Here is an 18820-nt window from a genome sequence, read left to right on the forward strand (position 1 = left end):
CTTTCCCCTCCACCTCTTGGGATCCTGCACCAATTCATGGCATAGGGAAGTCAGGAGAGCAAGGCGCCCATGCAGCCCTGACAGATGCTACTGTACACACTCACCTGCCCCTCTCTGCCCTCCACCCAGACAAGCAAGCGTCATTATCATACCTCAAGGACACATTTGCAACCAGGCAGAAAACCTCAAGGGGTGTGTAGCTGGAGAGAGGGGTTTGGAAGTGTCCTGAGGGCTCTGTGTTACCTAGAGCAATGCACATCTGCTTTAGCTCATGGCAGGCTAAAGAGAGGTTGTCTGCCTCAATAACAAGGCCTAGAAATGGTTATGTTCTTCATTCCTTCCCCTCTGTTGATGAGTCAGCAAAAACACCCTTATTGCGGCACTCTGGACGACGAGAGCTCTCTCAGTGGGACATCCCTCATTGGGACATCAATCCATTAAACTTCCTTATGAAAATGATGAAAATCAACAGAGTAGGATAATGCTTACTTTTACCCTTAATCTGTGAACACAAGTGACCCCAAAGGAAAGAAAGAGAGGAATTATTGGTCCCATATACACCAGCAATGTGTATTAATGTTCTTGAAAGATGGACCTTTAGGGAATCTAAAAACTTGTATGTGGGGGGGAAAGGGTTATTCACCATTGGCCTGCAGAAGAGGCACAGAATTAATAAGTGAGGCAGGTGTGGTTTGTACCAATTGGAAGAGGGTAGATTACTGTTCTGACTCCTAGTCCAGCACCACACAAGCATTGGATTAGGGAGGTAGCCAAGAGACATTTCTCTGCTGCCATTTTACTTCAACAGCCTGTGGTGTAAAGAATTGTGTTCCTTCCCATTTTTTTTTTAGTTAAAAATAAATTTTCCTCTCATTCTGAAATCTGCTTCTTTCTCTGCCCATTGGACTGTCCCAATCACGATAAAAAAAATCAGCAACTGTTTTAATATTTGCATTCCTTCAAGTCATATTTGTGAACCGACGCCAAAAACAAAGCAAGATTAAGGGCCCTCACAGACGTTTGTTTGTACAGTTAAGTGCACAGTTCTTATAGAGCTCTTAAAGAGCTCTCTCCTCTTGCACAATAGCATAACTACAGTATTTTTTTAAGAGAATGAGCAAAGTCCAGTTCAAGAAAGGAGTTGTATGCAGAGTGGTTGGGAGGGACCAGCTGGCCTGGGCAAAGTTGTTCACATCCCAGGGACCTTTCCTGGGCAATTTAACCCCCTCTGAAATTTGTGCTGAACTTCATTTGAATTTCTATACTTCCCCAAACCCCATATCCTCCCAGTAGGCTCTGAGTACCTTATACCATTGTTTAGCCAAAATAGCATTTTGATAAAGCAATTTGATCCAGATTCCTATGCTAGTCACTGAGGAAAGGCTGCAGCCATAAGCGCACATCCCAGGCAGAGCCATATTGGAGAAACCCAGACAGATGCTTGTCTTTAAAAATAAAGAAGGGAAAAAAAGAATATATGCTGCTTTAGAGGTGAATTGTACCTCCCCCTTCCCCATTCACATGGTGATTTCACCCCCAGCAGTGCGGAGAGTCAATTGCAATTTCATGTGTAGCACACAGAGAAAGAGAATAAATGAATAGTTTTAGGAGCCGCCCATCTGGAAGCAGGCATCATTTAACCCTGGAATTAAATTCCTCAACTCCTGCTGACAAAATGACAGTTCTACCAAGATAAACATAATTCCTATGGAAATTATTGTGGTTAAATTAGTAAAGTGCATGTTCAAACACAAATTTTCTTCAGTAGCTGATGGATAAAACACTATCTGTTCCAATTAAAGTAGTTGAAAGAGGTGTATGGATTAAATGCTAAAAGCAATGAACATTTGCAGCTGGAAATTCCTCTCTGAAAAGCAATACTAAAGTAGCCCTACAAGGTAAACGTTCTTTAAAGTGGGTAATGTGGCTGGACAATTGAAAGCACTGCAGGTTTTAACTGACTAATCCTCATGTGTCAATTAAGAGTCCTCTGTGTATTGTTTCAATTGTCTGGTCATGTTATCCGCTTAGTATGTAGTCTGTTGCGCATCAAAACAATATTCTCTCATTCCTTAGTGTCTTAGGGTAAAATACTTGCACAAGGGCTATGGGAGAGCCTCTCACAAAATGTTACCACAATGGAGATCACATTCAGGTCTGTTGTCAGTAAGGCTAGGAAGAAATTTGGTTCAGTTCACATTTAAAGGTGATTCTAATTCACACTTTCTGAAGCAATATACGGACCAAATTAGGGCCATCCTTTGAAATCGTCACTTCTCTGAATTTTGTAACACAGGTGTCCACCTGACAGTTGTGTACAAAAATGCATATATTGGGGCAAAGTGTGAATAAAATGCATATGAAACATTAAAAATGCTTTGTATTGGAAATTGCTTTGCAAAATTAGATTCAAAACATGTGTATTAGGAAAAATTCACACTAAAATGCTGGTGAATTTTCATTGGGACTTAAAAAAAATGCAAACAGATCTAGAAATCTGGAGAGCTGAACTTAAGGTCAGAAAAATGAACAAATGAATGAAACTTTATTGTCTATTGAAAAATGAGAAACTGAGAGAAACCAAATTTGACAGATTTGTCCACCCCTAGTTGTCAATAACAAAATTAACATGGTTTCTGTAGGGTGTAAGGATTATATGGGTGTGTAAGTAAGGATTATATTGGTGGCATTTCTTGCTCATATCCATGGTTTTCCTTGATGTTTCCATTTGGCCTCTGCCTAATAGGCATCAGAGCTCAGTGTTGACCTCTCTGCTCAGGAGAGTGGGACTGAGCAGCTGAATCTCACTCAGTGAAGGCTAGTCTTTCCATGTTGGTAGTTGCCAGGCAACAGATCCCACTGATACCTTCTGAGTCAGTTGGCTCTCACTCAGCCCATAATTAAGGCCATCTTCCCTTGCTGGCTCCCTCTTCTGGGTGTGGGTGGGTGTGAGGGGGGGGCCCTAATCAGCAAGCCCATAAAAATATGTGGTGGCAGAGAGAGAGGAAGCTACAAATGCCACTCACCTCTGACTCTACCTGCAGTTTGCCTCTGGCCCTACATACTGCTTGTATGTGGCCCCCAGCAGATAACTCTGTGAGAATGCAGCCCTTGAAATAAAAAGGGTTCTCTACCTTGAGCTTATGTATTTCAGACAAGCCTTCTTATAATAATGTACACCACTATGACATGTCATTGTCTCATAGATTCTTTTGTACGCTACTTAACCTCAAAAAGTAGCTTTGAATACTTTGAATCAATGAAAATAGAAACTAGTACAGTAGCTGTCTCATGTAGGGAATGTCAGTAATCCTGTCCTCTTCCCTTCTGAAGACTGTACATATCCCATTGCTAAAACATATTACCTCCTCAGTCTCATTTTTTTTGGCCTCACTTCTGGACTGCTTCCCTTCTGGACTGGTGCCTCACTCTCACACCTTTCTTATTTGCCAGTCAGAGAGCTTTCTTCTTCCATTTCCCCCAGCATTCTTAAATGCCAGCTGAGTAGTTCTTCTGCTGGTTATGCTCACCTATTTTTATCTTCCCCTGCTGTTTCCATTTTGCTCTTTTAGGCTGCAGTTCTATAATCATCTTCCTTGGAAGTTAGTTCCATTGACCTCAGCAGGGTGCACTTCTGAGTAGACATCTATAGGGTTGCGCTGCCAATTACATTGTGCCGATGTTTTCGCTTCATTGCATTGATTGCTTTTATGGTTGTTAACCACCCTGGAAGCTGTGCTAATAGGGCAGAGAATCAGGGTTCCCGCCCCCATGAAAACTTAAAGAAAACACATCTTGAAATACACGTGACCTTCAAAAGACATATTCCTGAGGCTGCCTCTCCTTTTCCCATTTTGGGATGTCTTAATCTTTTAGGGTTGCTCAAGGTGTCCCACTCCAAAACTACTAAAATTTCCACAATTTCAGCATTTAATAGGTACCAACAAGATCTACTTGCCAAGTAACAAGGCACTGTGAGAGGCAAAGTTGGCAGGTTCCGCTACAAATCCAATATACACTTGTAACCTGTAGACATAACGAGAAAAATAGGTACCGACCAGCTGAGAAAACTATTTTCCAAAAAAGAGTTTTAAAAAATCCTTTGTGTAACAAGGCAAAAGACATTTAACTAAATGAAATTTAATGAGGCATTTGTAAAGACAGTCATTGCTAGGGGCTGTTAAGTGGCAAATTGAAAGATGTATAAATCAACTCAGCCATTAACTACTGTGCCTCCACAATAATCGGCTCTGGGTGGTGAGTAATTAACAAATAATCAAGAGTGACATTTCCTTTTGGGCGTCATGGGGAGGGAGGAATGTTGATGTGAATGAAGCTGGAGGGGGTGCAAGGCAGCTGCAAGGTTATAGCTGTGGTGGACGTTCTGGAGGGACTAGTCTCCAGGTGCAATAGGCAGACCTTCTCTTTGGGTCATCATGTAACTTGCAGTGGGAGTCAGTCATGGCTATTGCTGTTACACGTCTTGACAGACTCCTCCTGCAGTTAGCAAAGCCACTTCAGCTCCTTTGTGGACAGGCTTCCCTCTACCCAAATGGCTATGGTATTAAAACATTACACCAAGTGTCGGCAAGCCACTCTTTCTGGATGACAGCTCCCATCAATCCCTGACCATAGCTGTGCTATCTGGCGCTGATAGCAGTTGTAGTCAAACAACATCTGTAGGGCTACAGATCCCCCATGTCTGCCTTGAACAGACAGGAGAAACAATCATGGTGCTACTAGATGGAAAGATTTATCCTCCACCTCCTGCCTTTATTCCAGATTTGCCTGTCTAATCTAGATTATACATCTATAGAGGGAAGGGCAGAATGAAAGCCACAGTACCACAGGACTGCAGAACAATGCTTTTCTGAGCGCAGAATTCTCATCTTTTGTTTCTTTCTTCTGTGAAGGCAGGCTTGAAAGTGCCTGTAGAAATCTGCCATCTGTTTCTCCAGCCTATGGATTATTTGGGTTGCCCTTTTCTGCCTGGCAGTTGTATCCAATTTAACAAGCAAATAAAGAGGGGGACATCTGATATGGAAATCTCATTCCAAATTTAAAAAATGGCAGTGATTCTTCTCCTCTGTGGCTGAGTTACAACCAAGCAGATTGATACCCGCAACAGATTGTGTTTGTATATGACTAGGGCCATGTGTCTCCTGGCACAAAATCCACTCTCTTGCACTGGCTCAAGCATATGGCTTGCACACCCCCGCCCCCCCGCCCCGCTTGTATTTCCCTTTGGATAGTACAATGGAACTGCAAGAAGCAGAAGCACATTCACTTGCCAGCACTTCTCACAAGATTTGGAAGCCCCACTGTCTGCTTCCTTACAGTGACAAGTGATGCTCAGATGGTCTTTTCAAATTAAGTTCCGTTGGTTAAGGGAAACCGCCATTGTACTTTATTTTGACTTCGGGGGACTTCCTCACAGCAGTGGACTTGGCACTGCTAAATGCATGGATGTTTTGCACAGTGTCCACACAACATCCTCATCAAAATGCGAGAAGTCTACCATATCTGCAGAAAATCAATAAGGAACAAAAACAAAAAAGGCAGAAATGGTAAATATGGACTGTGTGTGAGAGACAGGCAGGCAGGGAGGGCATTTTGATGAGTACAAAGTTGTGTGGACGCTGCACAGAACTTGCATACAGGAGCAGCTACCAGGTTCACAATAAATGACAGTGTGGCAGCCTCCTAGATCATGTCCAAAGTAAGGTCAAGATAATGATTTGCTGTGGGTCGATATGTCTTCGATATCATGTCAACCCTGCAGCCCCATGCAGCCATGCATTTCTGTAGTGTTGACTGCTCTCCATTAGAGGGCAGCAGTTAAACTTCATGGGCCTTGCATGTGGTGGTTTGCTTTGTGCAGAGGACTTAGGGCAGAAGTAACTTTAAAAGTGTGAGGTGAGGTGACATACTTTTGCCTGTCTGTGGTTCCTCCTAATTTATCTGGGTAAGAGCACCAGATTAAAGGCCACAGGATGTGCTGTCCATTCAACTGGAAATGTTACTACAGGTAACAAATGGTTTGATGCAGTGCTTTTTTTCTTTTAAAAATGTTTAGGGGTACTCTCATTTTGACTCAAGAAAATCACCATTTTATAGTTCAATTTGTGAAAAATAAATACAGTAAATGGACAAAAGTACAAAGATTCACAAAATGTTTAGGGGTATGCGTAACCCTGCATCCCCCCCCCCAGAAAAACAACAACACTGGTTTGATGAGAGAGGGTTGTGGTTAGGGATAGACGCATCTGTCAATTTCAGTCCCCGAAGTTTCTCATTTTTCCAATCTTAAAAAATCACTTCTCCACATTTCCACAAGAATTTGTCATTTTTAAAAAATATCTCATGAATAATAACATGCATTTTTGTGGACACTGACTTTACCCTAAATTATAAATGGCTGATTTCAGAATTCAAACTCCAATTACAAAATTGGAAAATTGCCACTTGGTCCTGCCTGGGTTGGACAGCAGCCATAAAAATGACGTGGCTTCCAAAATTACCTTTTCTTTTTCAAACTATTCTCCTGTGAATACACAAGTCTCCCCTCAATAAATGGCAAAAAGCGGCTGTGACTTCAAAAGGCAGTTTGGTTTGCTCCAACCAGTCAAAAATATCTGCCCTTACCAAACCTTCAGTGATAGCACAATGCCTCTCATTTAAAAAATATATTGTTAATGATCCAGGGCGATCTGCAGATCTCATGGTTAGATTTTTGGACCTTCCCTCTCTTTCATGACCTGTTACTGAACACCCTTTATTTCAGAACCCAGATAGATATATTTTCAGGAAATGAGAAAGTGGTGATTTAAACGAGGCCAGCACTTCTGAAGGGTGATCTGATTCAAACCAAATTAAAAGATGTTCCATTTCATCGGATACATATCTATCAGTTTATCAATCAATCTCTTCATTATAGTCAGTGACCAATATTCATACATATCTATCATACTTTCTACTTAATAACTCACCCTGAGATCAAAAGGCATGCTACTAGATCTTTGACTTCTTTGGAATTCAAAAGAAGCTTTACAAAATGCTTGCTCAGACACCTAAAGGTTTTAATTATGAATTTAAAAAGTATTGGGAAGGTGATACAGGGATGCCTATATCTGATTAGGAATGGTAGGCAATCTGGGTTGCTCTGCTTCTTTGGTCAGATTCAGCTAGAGTCAAGGAAAGCACTATTAAACCTACCCATCCTTGGCACTTCTATCTATAGCGGCTTAGCAGGATATTGAGTAGCGGATATAACAGCTGCTGGAGAGAATGCAGGTCAACCAGCTTTTTAAAATTACCTGCAGTGGTCTTGCTCCAAAGTTGCTTTATTTGAGTGAAGTGTTTCAGGAAATCGAACATATAGCTAAACAAAAACTTTCACCTGACACCAGGCTTGCTCTTTCTGTTTTTGATTCCGATGTCGAAACACTGCTTTGTAAAGGCTTAGTTATATATCCTATCATAGCAGCTAAACTGACGGTTGCCAAGTACCGGAGAACCCAGGCTGGAGACTTGTTTTGGGATTGGACTATCCAGACTTGGATCTTGGCATTAATGGAAAAGTTGACCCACAAGCTGCGTATGCAAATAAATCTGACATACACCTGGCAAATTCTATTTAATTTGGTCCAGTTTTATTATACCAGTGTTTCTCTGAAAGTAAGACACCGTCATATTTATTTTTCCTCAAAAAAAAAAAAAAAAAAAAACCCCACAACCCACGGTGGCTTATTTTCAGGGGATGCCTTATTTTTTATTACATGTCCAGCCTAGCCTCTTCCTTGGTGCCCTTCAGAACTGTGCCTATCACTATGCCTTATTTTCGGGGTATGGCTTATATTGCGTAAACGCTTAGAAATCCTGCTATGGCTTATTTTATGGGTATGTCTTATTTTAGGAGAAACAGGGTATATGCTACAACAAAAGAACATGGTTTCTGCCTGCCTGGCACATGGGGATATATATGGGAAAGCACTTTGGGATGATTTGTATATCGCTAGCTGGTTTGACCAGGGAGCAGGAAGGTGGTGATTGGGGATTTGTTTCTTGCTCTGTATTTTTTAAAAATCAGTATCTTAATTTTGAAACAAAACAAAAAACAAAACAAAACAAAAACACTATTCTTTCACATGTCTGGCCTCTAGAGGAAGGAGGAACAAGAAGGTCCTGGAGCCAAAATAACAAGACAACTCCAGAAGCATCTATTTCTGAGACAAGGAACGATGTGTATAACTACCAGGGCCTTGGTTCTTTGTGTGTGTCCCCTTGTCACGGTCCGGTCGGTTGAAGCCCTGACTGAGGACGTCAGGACCAGAGGGAAGATGGTGATGTAGAAGCAGGAACAGGTGCAGGGCTGATGGTCCAGCAGCAGGCAGTCGCAGGGTCAAGGAGCAAGGCTGAGGCAAAGGTCTAGGAGTCGAGGAGCAAGGCGTCGGCAAGGCAAAGGTCCAAGAGTTGAGGATCAAGGCATTGGCAAGGGTCCAAGGAGCAAGAGGCCAGAGGCAACCAGGCAGGGATAGTGTTGCTGTGGCAAAGAGCTGAAGGGAAATGCTGAGCTTTTATCCCTCCCAGCTCCTGCCACCAGGTGCAGTGATATATCCAAGTGGCCTCACCTGAGTGACCACTCCTTGCCTCTCCAGCACAAGCTGAGGTCTTCACCTGAGTGGCCACTCCTTGCTTCTCCAGCACAAGCTGAGGCAGGCCCCAGTCCTGCAAAGCACTACTGGCCCCAGAGCCTGATTCCTGCCCATACTCCTGACACGCCTGGCCGTAGTGATGGACATCCTAATGCTGGTGGCTTGTGGTAGCCTATCTTACTCTCCAGTATTATTTCACATGGGTTTCATTTTGCTTTCCTGCCCCCTCACCACCCCCAATACCATTTTCTCACATTGCTTCATGTTTCATTCTGCTTGAGTTGCCACCAGGACTAAGATTGTAACGACAGTTTCCTGAGTCGATTGAAACCACAAGCAAACGAAATAAACTACTGTATGGAAACTAATCACTACGTCAGGAGGAGAATGAAATGAAGAGCGTGCTGGTCCTTTTCCTCTCCCCAGCTCTGAAGATCATTGCTGTTCAGTCAGTGCACTCTCATGCACGATGGACCTGATGGATGTGCTGCTAATGACCCTTTCCTTAATGGCGATCAGAAAAGGTACCTCTCTCGATTTCTCGCTTGGTTCCGTATTTTCATTTATGTCCATGCTGGCTCTCTCTGGCTCTGTTCAGCTTTCTCTGTAAGTCCTTTAGATGTGATGACAGTTCAGTGCATCTCTCCATCTGCCATCCACAACATTTGGCCCGGCTTTCTGTGGTAGATGAATGCTCATCTGGTGCTGCCTTCTTTGAGGCCAATACCAGTTTGCAGCACCTGAGGCTTTCAGGTGCCCACTTTTCTGTTTTCTTTGTTCTGTTCTCAAGTCAAGAAGAGACCATTCATTTGTGATCCCACTTCCTGCTGGCAAAAAGCGGGGGGGGGGGAAGATTTTGGTTAATACCCATAATACCCATACCCCAAAGGATGGGAAAAGAAACTAATTTTCACCCTCATTACTCATGTCTCTAAAATGGACATCAAATGACAGTGAATGTCAGCCTCTTTGAGATGTGAAGTTGACATATCAGACCAAGTGGTCTACAGATGACAGGTCTACTGTTCTGGTCCTGGACCAACAGTGTCCTCATTATTCAGAAACCAATCTGGCATTTTATGCCCACTTGTTCTCACTATTTTTCCAAATATGGGGAAACATGGGGAGGGGGTATGCCTGCTGTAATTTGAAAAGGCAACACCTTTCCATTTATTCCCAATATGAGCATCTGAACTCAGAAGCCCACTTTCAGCTTGGTAGAAACAGATGGATACAAGAATCTGTCTTGAATTCCTCCTTCTTTCAGCTGTTTGCCTTTTTTCTTTTCTTTTCTTGAAAATTTAGCTCATGAAGAGGGCTTCATGTCTCCAATTATCACTACATGAATCACGAAGGAGGGAATTGACTAGCGATTTCTTACGAATATAAGTGCCCTGCTGAGTTAAGCATCCACCTAGTCTAGCACCTTGTACCAAAGGTGGCTGGCCACAACTTGACCACTTCTCTTCTCACCCCAAACATTATATCATGTATAAACAAGTAGATGTGGGTTCCCAAGCCAATACAGACCCTTGAGGAACACCACTGCTTACTTCCCTCCATTGTAAGGCCTGTTATTTTAGTCCTACTCTTTGCTGCCTTTTTTCAGCCTGTCACCAATATATAAGGGGATCTAAATTCTTGCCCCATAATTGCTAAATTTCCTAGTCTACGTTGCTTAATAAATACTACCCAGCTTTGCATGTAAAGCGAACCGAAGATGAAGATTAAAAGGCAGAAGCCTATTGGAAAAAGCGGGGCAGGAATGGACATAAAAGTAGTCCCAGGAGAACATTGTGCTGTTCAAAAAGGAGGGGAAAAAATCATATATGCATATTACTAGCCTGGTTAAACCAGATGTGGCGAAGCTGTGGTTCTCCTGACATTCTTGGACTTCAACTCCCATGAGCTCCAGCCAACATGGCCAATGGTTAAAGATGCTGTAGTAGTCCAGTAACATCTGGAAGGCCACACCATCCCCACTCCTGGCTTTTAGACCATCATATTAATAGAATTAAGTACTGCATCACTTTAATACCATTTATATGAATAACACAGGAAGCAACAGTGGACAGGGCGTTCTCTTTGATTGTACCCTGTTTATAGAATAAATTCCTCAGTGACACTCATGCAAGCCAATCTAGTAGTCCTGTAGTTCTTCTTCTCCCGAGCCTTTGGTGGCTGATGCAGAACCAGCCCTGACATTAGGTAGGGTGAACTAGTTGTCTCAGGCAGCTGATTTCGAGTGTCATGAAAAGGTTATTATTGTTACTTTTTGACCGTCAGGGAAAAAACCTGTGAGATTTTCTGCCTGGGTTGTTTGAAATAAAGTGCCCAAATTACTCAGCCAATTTTGGGCACTCTGCACCTTAAAAGTGGGGAGAGTGATATTGCACCATTAGTTATTCTGCCTCAGGAAGCAAAAAAGTCTTGGACTGTTGTGCATTTTTGCTAGCACTGTTCTTTTAACTGTTTTATTGGTTTTTTTGGTGTTGGTGTTGATGTTGTATTGATTGTTTGTTTTTAGCCTCCTTAGGCTCTATTGATGGATGCCTGTATGGGGGGCAGGGGGGAGACAGTAATGATTCGAAACAGCACTCGCCATTGTGAACACCCAACCAGGGTGTAGTCATTATTACAGATTCATTAATCCAGAGTAGAAGGAAAATTGTGATCACACCTCTGCTTGGCTTTTAGAGCTCTTTTTTCAAGAAAGGGACCAACACCGTTTCTGTCTCATTCAATATGTACTACTTTATATGATGCCTGTATGGATGTCCTTATATAGGTCTTTTCTAGACAACCTGTTTATTGAGCACACATCTTGATTTGTTTGCACAAAGCTTGTGCAGAAGTTAAACCATGTTGGCTGTTTATGAAGCATTCACTCTGGTTTATTTGTGGGGAGCTTATGCAACATTGCCTCAAGCCATTGTAATCCTCCACTTTTTGTGGCATTTTCCCACCACTTTCCTCATTGCAGAAAAATCCAGTTTTGGGGGGGAAAGCGAGTTTGTTGAGCAAAAGTACCAAACCAACTTTGATTGCACAACCTGAAGTTGTCGGTATGTAAGTGAATCCCATCTGAAAATAACAGCAGTCTGGTAGCACCCAAAATAATGGAGATTTTGTTGGAATTCTATTCATTGTGTTTAGGATTAAGACTTTTTATTTATTTTTAAGTGCTCCCCAGCCACCAACTAATGCAGGTCTCCCATTTTACAGTGACTGAAATTCTGGTCTTGACTGATTTTTTAAATGCAGGCCTGAACAACTTACGACCCATCAAGTCAGCTGCAGTGCAACAGTTATGCATTTTGTCCTGCCAGACACTTGACAGTGTCTGTTGTTCAGGCAAGCAGCAAAACCAAAAATGCCTATACTGTCCCTAGTGGGCTTCCATACATGACTGAAGGGCTGCATTTGACCTTGTTTCATGTCCAAGGTTCACCTTCCTCCTAATACCTGTCTCACCTGAGAGCTGATTAAGGCTGACGGCCAAACTTGGAAGCAGGTCTGGGAATTTCTAAATTGCAATAATGGCTGGGTGGATTCTCATTGGAATCTTAGAGTGCAGGAAGGGGAGGTTTAGCTCTTCCCACTGCAGCCATGATCCCAACAGAAATCTAATTGGCACCAATTAAAGTGTGTTTTCTAAGGCAAATAGCAGCATGAAAGGCAGTTTTTGTCAGGAACACTGGTAGGAAGGGGAGGATTAAATTCTCCTCTCTGTACATTGCAATCCAGATGAAATCCCCCCCCCCCAATGTCTATTATTACAAATTTTAAACTACTCTGATACATTTTATTTATTTATCTTGTAAAATTTATATACTGTTTGATTGTTAAAAAATACCTTAAAGCGGTTTACAAAAAGTGAAGCATTTTCAAGTGACCCATTTAGTGTCCTGTCTAGTTTGACCCATACAGATACTTCTGCAGTCCTGACTAGATCCATCTTTGAAATGGTAAGTGCAACATAAGTCTTTGGGAATATTTCTCTGGATTGGGGCCACATAAGAGAAGCAGCAAGGAAATGAAAAATCCCCCCTGCAACGTAAACTATAAGGGTGTGTTGATCAATGCAGTAAGAAAGTAGATCAATTTTCCAGTACTAGTTACAGGTAGGTAGCCGTGTTTGGTCTGAGTCGAAACAAAATAAAAAAATTCCTTCAGTAGCACCTTAAAGACCAACTAAGTTTTTATTTTGGTATGAGCTTTCGTGTGCAATTTCGTGTGCAATTTTCGTGTGTAATTTTCCAGTACGTAATTGAGTTTTTTAATCTCCAAGATTGTAAATACAATTATTTCTACCAATACAAAACTCATGTTTTAATTTAATATACTTGCTTATTTTTTATTATTCCCTGTCTTTTGACAACATTCCTTGCTTGAGCCTCCATCTCCATCTCCTTTTAAATGAGCAATTAAATTAACACTATAATAAAATCCATAACTGAACCTAGTTGCAGGCTTGTGTGTAGCGTGGGGGGGTCAGTGATGAATCCTGAATTGTTCTAAAATAAGTTCCTTGGGAAATGGTGGGCCAGATTCAATTGCAACAGGGGTAAATAATCCCAGCTTCCTTGAAATTTATTTAAACACCCGCCAAGCCAATCATCTGACCATTGTCTTTTGTTTCTTGAAGCTCAGGCTAATTAGCTGAGGCTTATTTACTTTTTGTGTTTTGAGTTCACTCTGCTATGCCCCTGCTTTATGCCCGCACAAACTAAACAATGAGTTAAATGTACAAATATACTTCACGTTTTAAAAATAAGCAGCAATCAGGGGGAGACAGCTGTCAGGATCAGGACCTCTCAGCATGGTGAAGAAGATGTAACACCTTCGTCTTATGCTATGATCCTGGTGAAAATCACTAACCCAAAGCTGCTGTATGCATGGGGACATTTTTATTGCCTGGGTCTGATTCTGCTGCCCGGCTTTTTATGGTTGCTGTTTATTTATTTATTAAAAAAAAAACCAGAGGAGAGAATGTGCTCAAATGTTTCCCCGACTGACTAGTTTGGCCCTGAATAAGATGGCCAACATATGCAGAATGCACAGCAGGTCCTGCCCAAGATATTTTACTGCCTGAGGCAAAGGACAAAATGGCACCCTCCCATCCCATATATAAAATCCAATTGGACTGGCAGTTATATCTTACTTCAGCACTGGTGATAGTACAGTGTTTTCTACACAGCACCTGGATGTAGCAGGTTAGCGAACTCAGGGGAATGGTGAGGGCTGGAGCCATACGCCCCTCCTCTACAATTGCTACCTGAGGCAGCTGCCTCTCTCTGCCTCATGGTAGGGCTGGGCCCTGGTGTCCCGTGCCAGTAGCTGAATACCTGCTTTCTACTATCTCTGTTGAAATTCTAGTCCAGTTATTCCTTGCAAGAAGGTTAGCCATTTCTTCTTTGATGAAGGCCATCAAATCATTTATCGTTTTGTCCGTTTATGCTAGGTGAGGCCATGGACTGACGCAAGCCGCAGGGGAAACCCTTACTTATATAAGCTTCCCAGATGGGCCTGGTCACTTTTAAATGCACTTACCATACATGTGCATTATCACATGGTAATTATATCTAAGAGTGATCAGTTGCCTAGGTGAGTGTGCCACTAGAGTACTATGAAAGAACATATGAATGAGCTCTGCTGGATCAGGCCAAAGACCCATCGAGACCACCATCCTGTTCTCAGTGCAGCCAGCTAGGTGCCTATGGGGAGCCCACAAGCAGGATCTGAGTTTACCAGCACACTCTCCACTTGTGATTCCCAGCAGCTGATATTCAGGGGCATTCTGCCTCTGACAGTGGGGGTAAGATATAGTCATCACGGCTATTTAGCCACTGGGAACCTTTTATTCCCCAAATTTGTCCAGTCCTCTTTTAAAGCTATCTAAGTTGGTGGCCATCACTGCACCTTTTCAGAGTGAATTCAGTAGCTGGAGTGCATTCTTTGAAAAAAATACTTTGTTTTCTCTGTCCTGAGTCTTTCAAAATTCAGCATCGCAGGGTTTTAGTATTACGAGGGTGAGAGAAAAACACATCCATAGGCAATCTTATGGACCTCTATCATTTGTCCTAAACTAAAAAAGTTCCAAATGTTGTAATCTCCCCTCAAAGGGGAGCTTCTGCAACTCATTGATTATTCTGGTTGCCCTTAAAAAAAAGCCTTTTCTGTCTCTAAAAATATCCTTTTTGAGGCAAGGCGAAGACCAGAACTGCACAAAGCCTTCTTGTACCTGTGGTCTCACCATCAATGAGTTAGACACAAAGAAGTCAGTGCTCATGTAAATTAGGTAAAGGTAAAGGGACCCCTGACCATTAGGTCCAGTCGTGACCGAGTCTGGGGTTGCGGCGCTCATCTCGCATTATTGGCCGAGGGAGCCGGCATACAGCTTCCAGGTCATGTGGCCAGCATGACAAAGCCACTTCTGGCGAACCAGAGCAGCACACGGAAACGCCATTTACCTTCCCGCTGTAGCGGCACCTATTTATCTACTTGCACTTTGAGGTGCTTTCAAACTGCTAGGTTGGCAGGAGCTGGGACCGAGCAACGGGAGCTCACCCCGTCGCGGGGATTCAAACCGCCGACCTTCTGATCGGCAAGCCCTAGGCTCTGTGGTTTAACCCATGTAAATGTACCTGGTGCCTCTGGAAAGCTTACACAGGTAGGGACTTTAGGTGTGGTCTGCATCCGGCCTAAGGCATTTTGCTGCCTGAGCCGAATAACAAGATGGCTCCCTCCTCCCACATTCCATGTACAGAAGTGAGCTGAACAGGCCATTGAATGTAGTTTCAACACCGGTGATTGCCTCATGACCTCCACTGTATTTGAAGGTGGTAGGTTGCCTTATGGGGTGTGCTATGTGGCACACCTCCAAAACATACTCCCTGCCTTCTGGCACCTGTCGCCTGATGTGGTCACTTCACTTTGCTTAATGGTAGGGCCAGCCCTGATACGGCCAAATGTGGTGGCAGAACCCTGAGATGGCAGAATGGGATACTGCACTACAAGTGGAGAATCATACATGTTAATGTCAGACCCTCCAAGTGTCCCTATGTTCCAGAGGCAGTCCCGGATTTACAGAAGCCGTTTCTAATATGATCCTGGAATGTCCTGCTTCTCCTTAGGACATCCCTATTCTCATCAGAGAAATGTTGGAGGGGATGGAGCAAAGGAGATAAGTAATTATACAACCTTGAGAAGATATCTGAAGGCAGCTCTGTATAGGGAAGTTTTTAATAAAATATTTAATGTTTTTATTATATTTTTATTTATGTTGGAAGCTGCCCAGAGCGGCTGGGGCAACCCAGTCATATGGACAGGGGATGATGATGATGATGATTATTATTATTATTATGATTGATAAAAGAATAGAACGTCCCTATTTTCATCGGATTAGGGACGCAGATGGCGCTATGGGTTAAACCACAGAGCCTAGGGCTTGCTGATCAGAAGGTCGGTGGTTCGAATCCTCACGGTGGGGTGAGCTCCCATTGCTCGGTCCCAGCTCCTGCCAACCTAGCAGTTCAAAAGCACGGCAAAGTGCAAGTAGATAAATAGGTACCGCTACAGCGGGAAGGTAAACGGCATTTCCGTGTGCTGCTTTGGTTCGCCAGAAGCGGCTTTGTCATGCTGGCCACATGACCTGAAAGCTGTACGCCGGCTCCCTCGGCCAATAATGCGAGATGAGCGCGCAACCCCAGAGTCGGTCACGACTGGACCAAATGGTCAGGGGTCCCTTTACCTTTACCTATTTTCATCGGATAATGTTGGAGGATATGTAATATGTCCAGAAACTCACCACAAGTAGAAAGCTAGCAAAGCAGGGCCAAGGCTAGGCTTGAAATATTCTCTCCAATGAGTTTCTTTTTGACTTTCAATAGTTTTCTTAACATGGCAGAGCAATAGAAAAAAGACATCTCTTCCCTGCTGTCTGAACTGGTGCAGTACATTTTATCTTGCTTGCCTGTGTAGTCCAGGAGCCGGGAGATTAAAAAAGGGATCTGGAGCATTTTGAAACGGCCAACAATTGCCATCCCTGATGCTTTGTTTGTTTCAAGGTTCCTGTCTTGCATTTACCGGTTTGTTTTTGTACAGCTAAGTAAGCAGCAGTCAAGCTCTGCCAATTTAGATCAGCCAGGGGCCTGACCTCTGGCCATATGATTCATTCTTTGGTGGATTATGGAAATCAGGCTTTTCTAAGGACGTGCAGCCAGTGCTTTTGGGATAGCGGTAAACCTTTGCTAGGAACAAGTTTCAGTCAGGGTGAACAAGATAATAGTACCGTATATTCCTGCGTATAAGACTACTTTTTAACCCAGGAAAATCTTCTCAAAAGTCAGGGGTCGTCTTATATGGCGGGTCGTATTTCTTTTTTTTATTTATAATAATTTTTATTAATTTTATAAACAAAGGAATAACAAAAACATACAAAAAATACATTTACAACAACAAAGAAGAGAAAAAGAAGGAACAAAAAATAATAATCCAAATTTAGCTCCAAATTCATTTAACACTATGTGTAGAGACCTCCTCGGGTTCCATCAATCTGCGTTTCATTTCATTTTTATCTTTAGCAATTTCTTATACATTTTTATATAAATTTCAAATTATTTCAAATCTTTCATCCCTCTAACTACTTGACATATTCTCTAAATCCACAGTGTCTATAGAATTCTAAATCTAATCTTAATATACAATTTTAGCATATTTTTTCAAATATATTTTGAAATCTTTCCAATCTTCTTCAGTCGCTTCTTCTCCCCGGTCACGGATTCTCCCGGTCATCTCAGCCATCTCCATATACTCCATCATCTTCATTTGCCAATCGTCGACTGTTGGTAGTTCATGAGACCTCCAGTTCTTGGCTAGTAGTACTCTTGCCGCTGTTGTGGCATACATAAAAAAAAGTACATTTTTCTTAGGGATCTCTTTTCCGACTATACCCAGTAGGAAGGATTCTGGTTTCTTGAAAAGGTCGTATTTCTTGTACGGTGAGTATATCCCAATCTCTGTATTTTAACTGGAAAAGTTGGGGGTCATCTTATACACCCAGTTGTCTTATATGCCGGAATATACAGTATTTCCCTCCTTCTGGTGTGCCAGAGAATCTTGCCCTCTGGCTGATCTGTAGCATATCAGTGAAAAGGGATTTGCAGATGAGCTGTAATAGGTTCCAAACGCTGTGAGTTTATCTTGATAGGAGCGGCGCGTCTGGCAGCTTCTGTGCGTGGAAGGCCATATGGGATCAGATCTTACTTTGTGGTTGCGATTTCGCTTTTGAAAATACGAGGCAGGTAAATCGGTACGATTTAACCTAAAAGAACATGATTATGTTCCTATCGTAGTGGAAGCAGTCTGGCTTTATTCAGTGGGATAAATCTTCAGAAATGGGAACTGGGGTAATTAATTCAGACCATGTGATGCTAGATGATGATAAACATCGAAGTGCTTCAGGGCTGGGGAGAATCCTTACTATGTCAAGGCCATTTACTTCCTGTTCTGAAAAGATGCTGCTTTTATGTTGAAAGAAAGCTGATAGGCTATAGCAGAGAGACCGTCAGGTTAGCATGAAAGAGAGTGAGACTAAAATGGCATAAGCCCTCCAGGGTACAGCCTTCCAGGAGACGGGGTGGGTAGAGAGACAAAAATGTTTAGCCTAAAATAACCCAGTTGTAACAAGGAGTTCTCTTAGGCTGTAGGAAAGCAGGGGTGGTGCCCTGTTGCTTGGACCTAAGTGGCTTATACAGAATAATACCCAAGTGTGCAGCGGACAGGCAGACACAGTGACCTGATTTCTGAAGCCAAGCCCTCCTTTTGGTGCAAACAATTGCAGGCAGTACTCACTGCTGGAGAAACTGAAGCAGCTGCCTGGAAGGTTGTCTGTAGGCCAATGTGCATGGTCACAATATATCAGAGGCTGTTTTTATTGCCAGGTGCTTTGAGTTCTTCAGTTTAATATGGTTAACTCTCATTTTTCAAGTGTTCTGGTTCCTGACCTTAGACTTTGGATCCATCAATCCTTTGGTGTCTGACCTTTCCACTGAACTTGGCTACGAGAGGAGGCTTCAAGTGTCATCATTCTTAATCAGACCCAAAGTTCCTTGAGTAGACAGCCTGACTGCCCTTGATTTAATTGTTTCAGAACTGACTATTTG

At 42.7% G+C, this 18820-nt stretch overlaps 1 protein-coding gene across 3 annotated transcripts in view; it reads left to right on the forward strand.

Moving 5' to 3' along the window:
* The first annotated feature begins 8947 nt into the window (after positions 1-8947).
* The window catches only part of CD6 (CD6 molecule), a 40207-nt gene continuing 30334 nt past the window's right edge, over positions 8948-18820 (forward strand). For 2 of the 3 annotated variants that reach the window (XM_088664741.1, XM_088664749.1), the window contains exon 1: positions 8948-9178. In XM_088664741.1, coding sequence (XP_088520867.1) covers positions 9124-9178 — 55 coding nt within the window. In that variant the 5' untranslated portion in view covers positions 8948-9123. The remainder of the gene's footprint in view (positions 9179-18820) is intronic. The other variant, XM_088664744.1, reaches the window with a different exon arrangement.

The sequence above is a fragment of the Zootoca vivipara genome, chromosome 1 (assembly GCF_965207765.1).
Source record: "Zootoca vivipara chromosome 1, rZooViv2.hap1.1, whole genome shotgun sequence".
Classification (NCBI taxonomy): domain Eukaryota; kingdom Metazoa; phylum Chordata; class Lepidosauria; order Squamata; family Lacertidae; genus Zootoca; species Zootoca vivipara.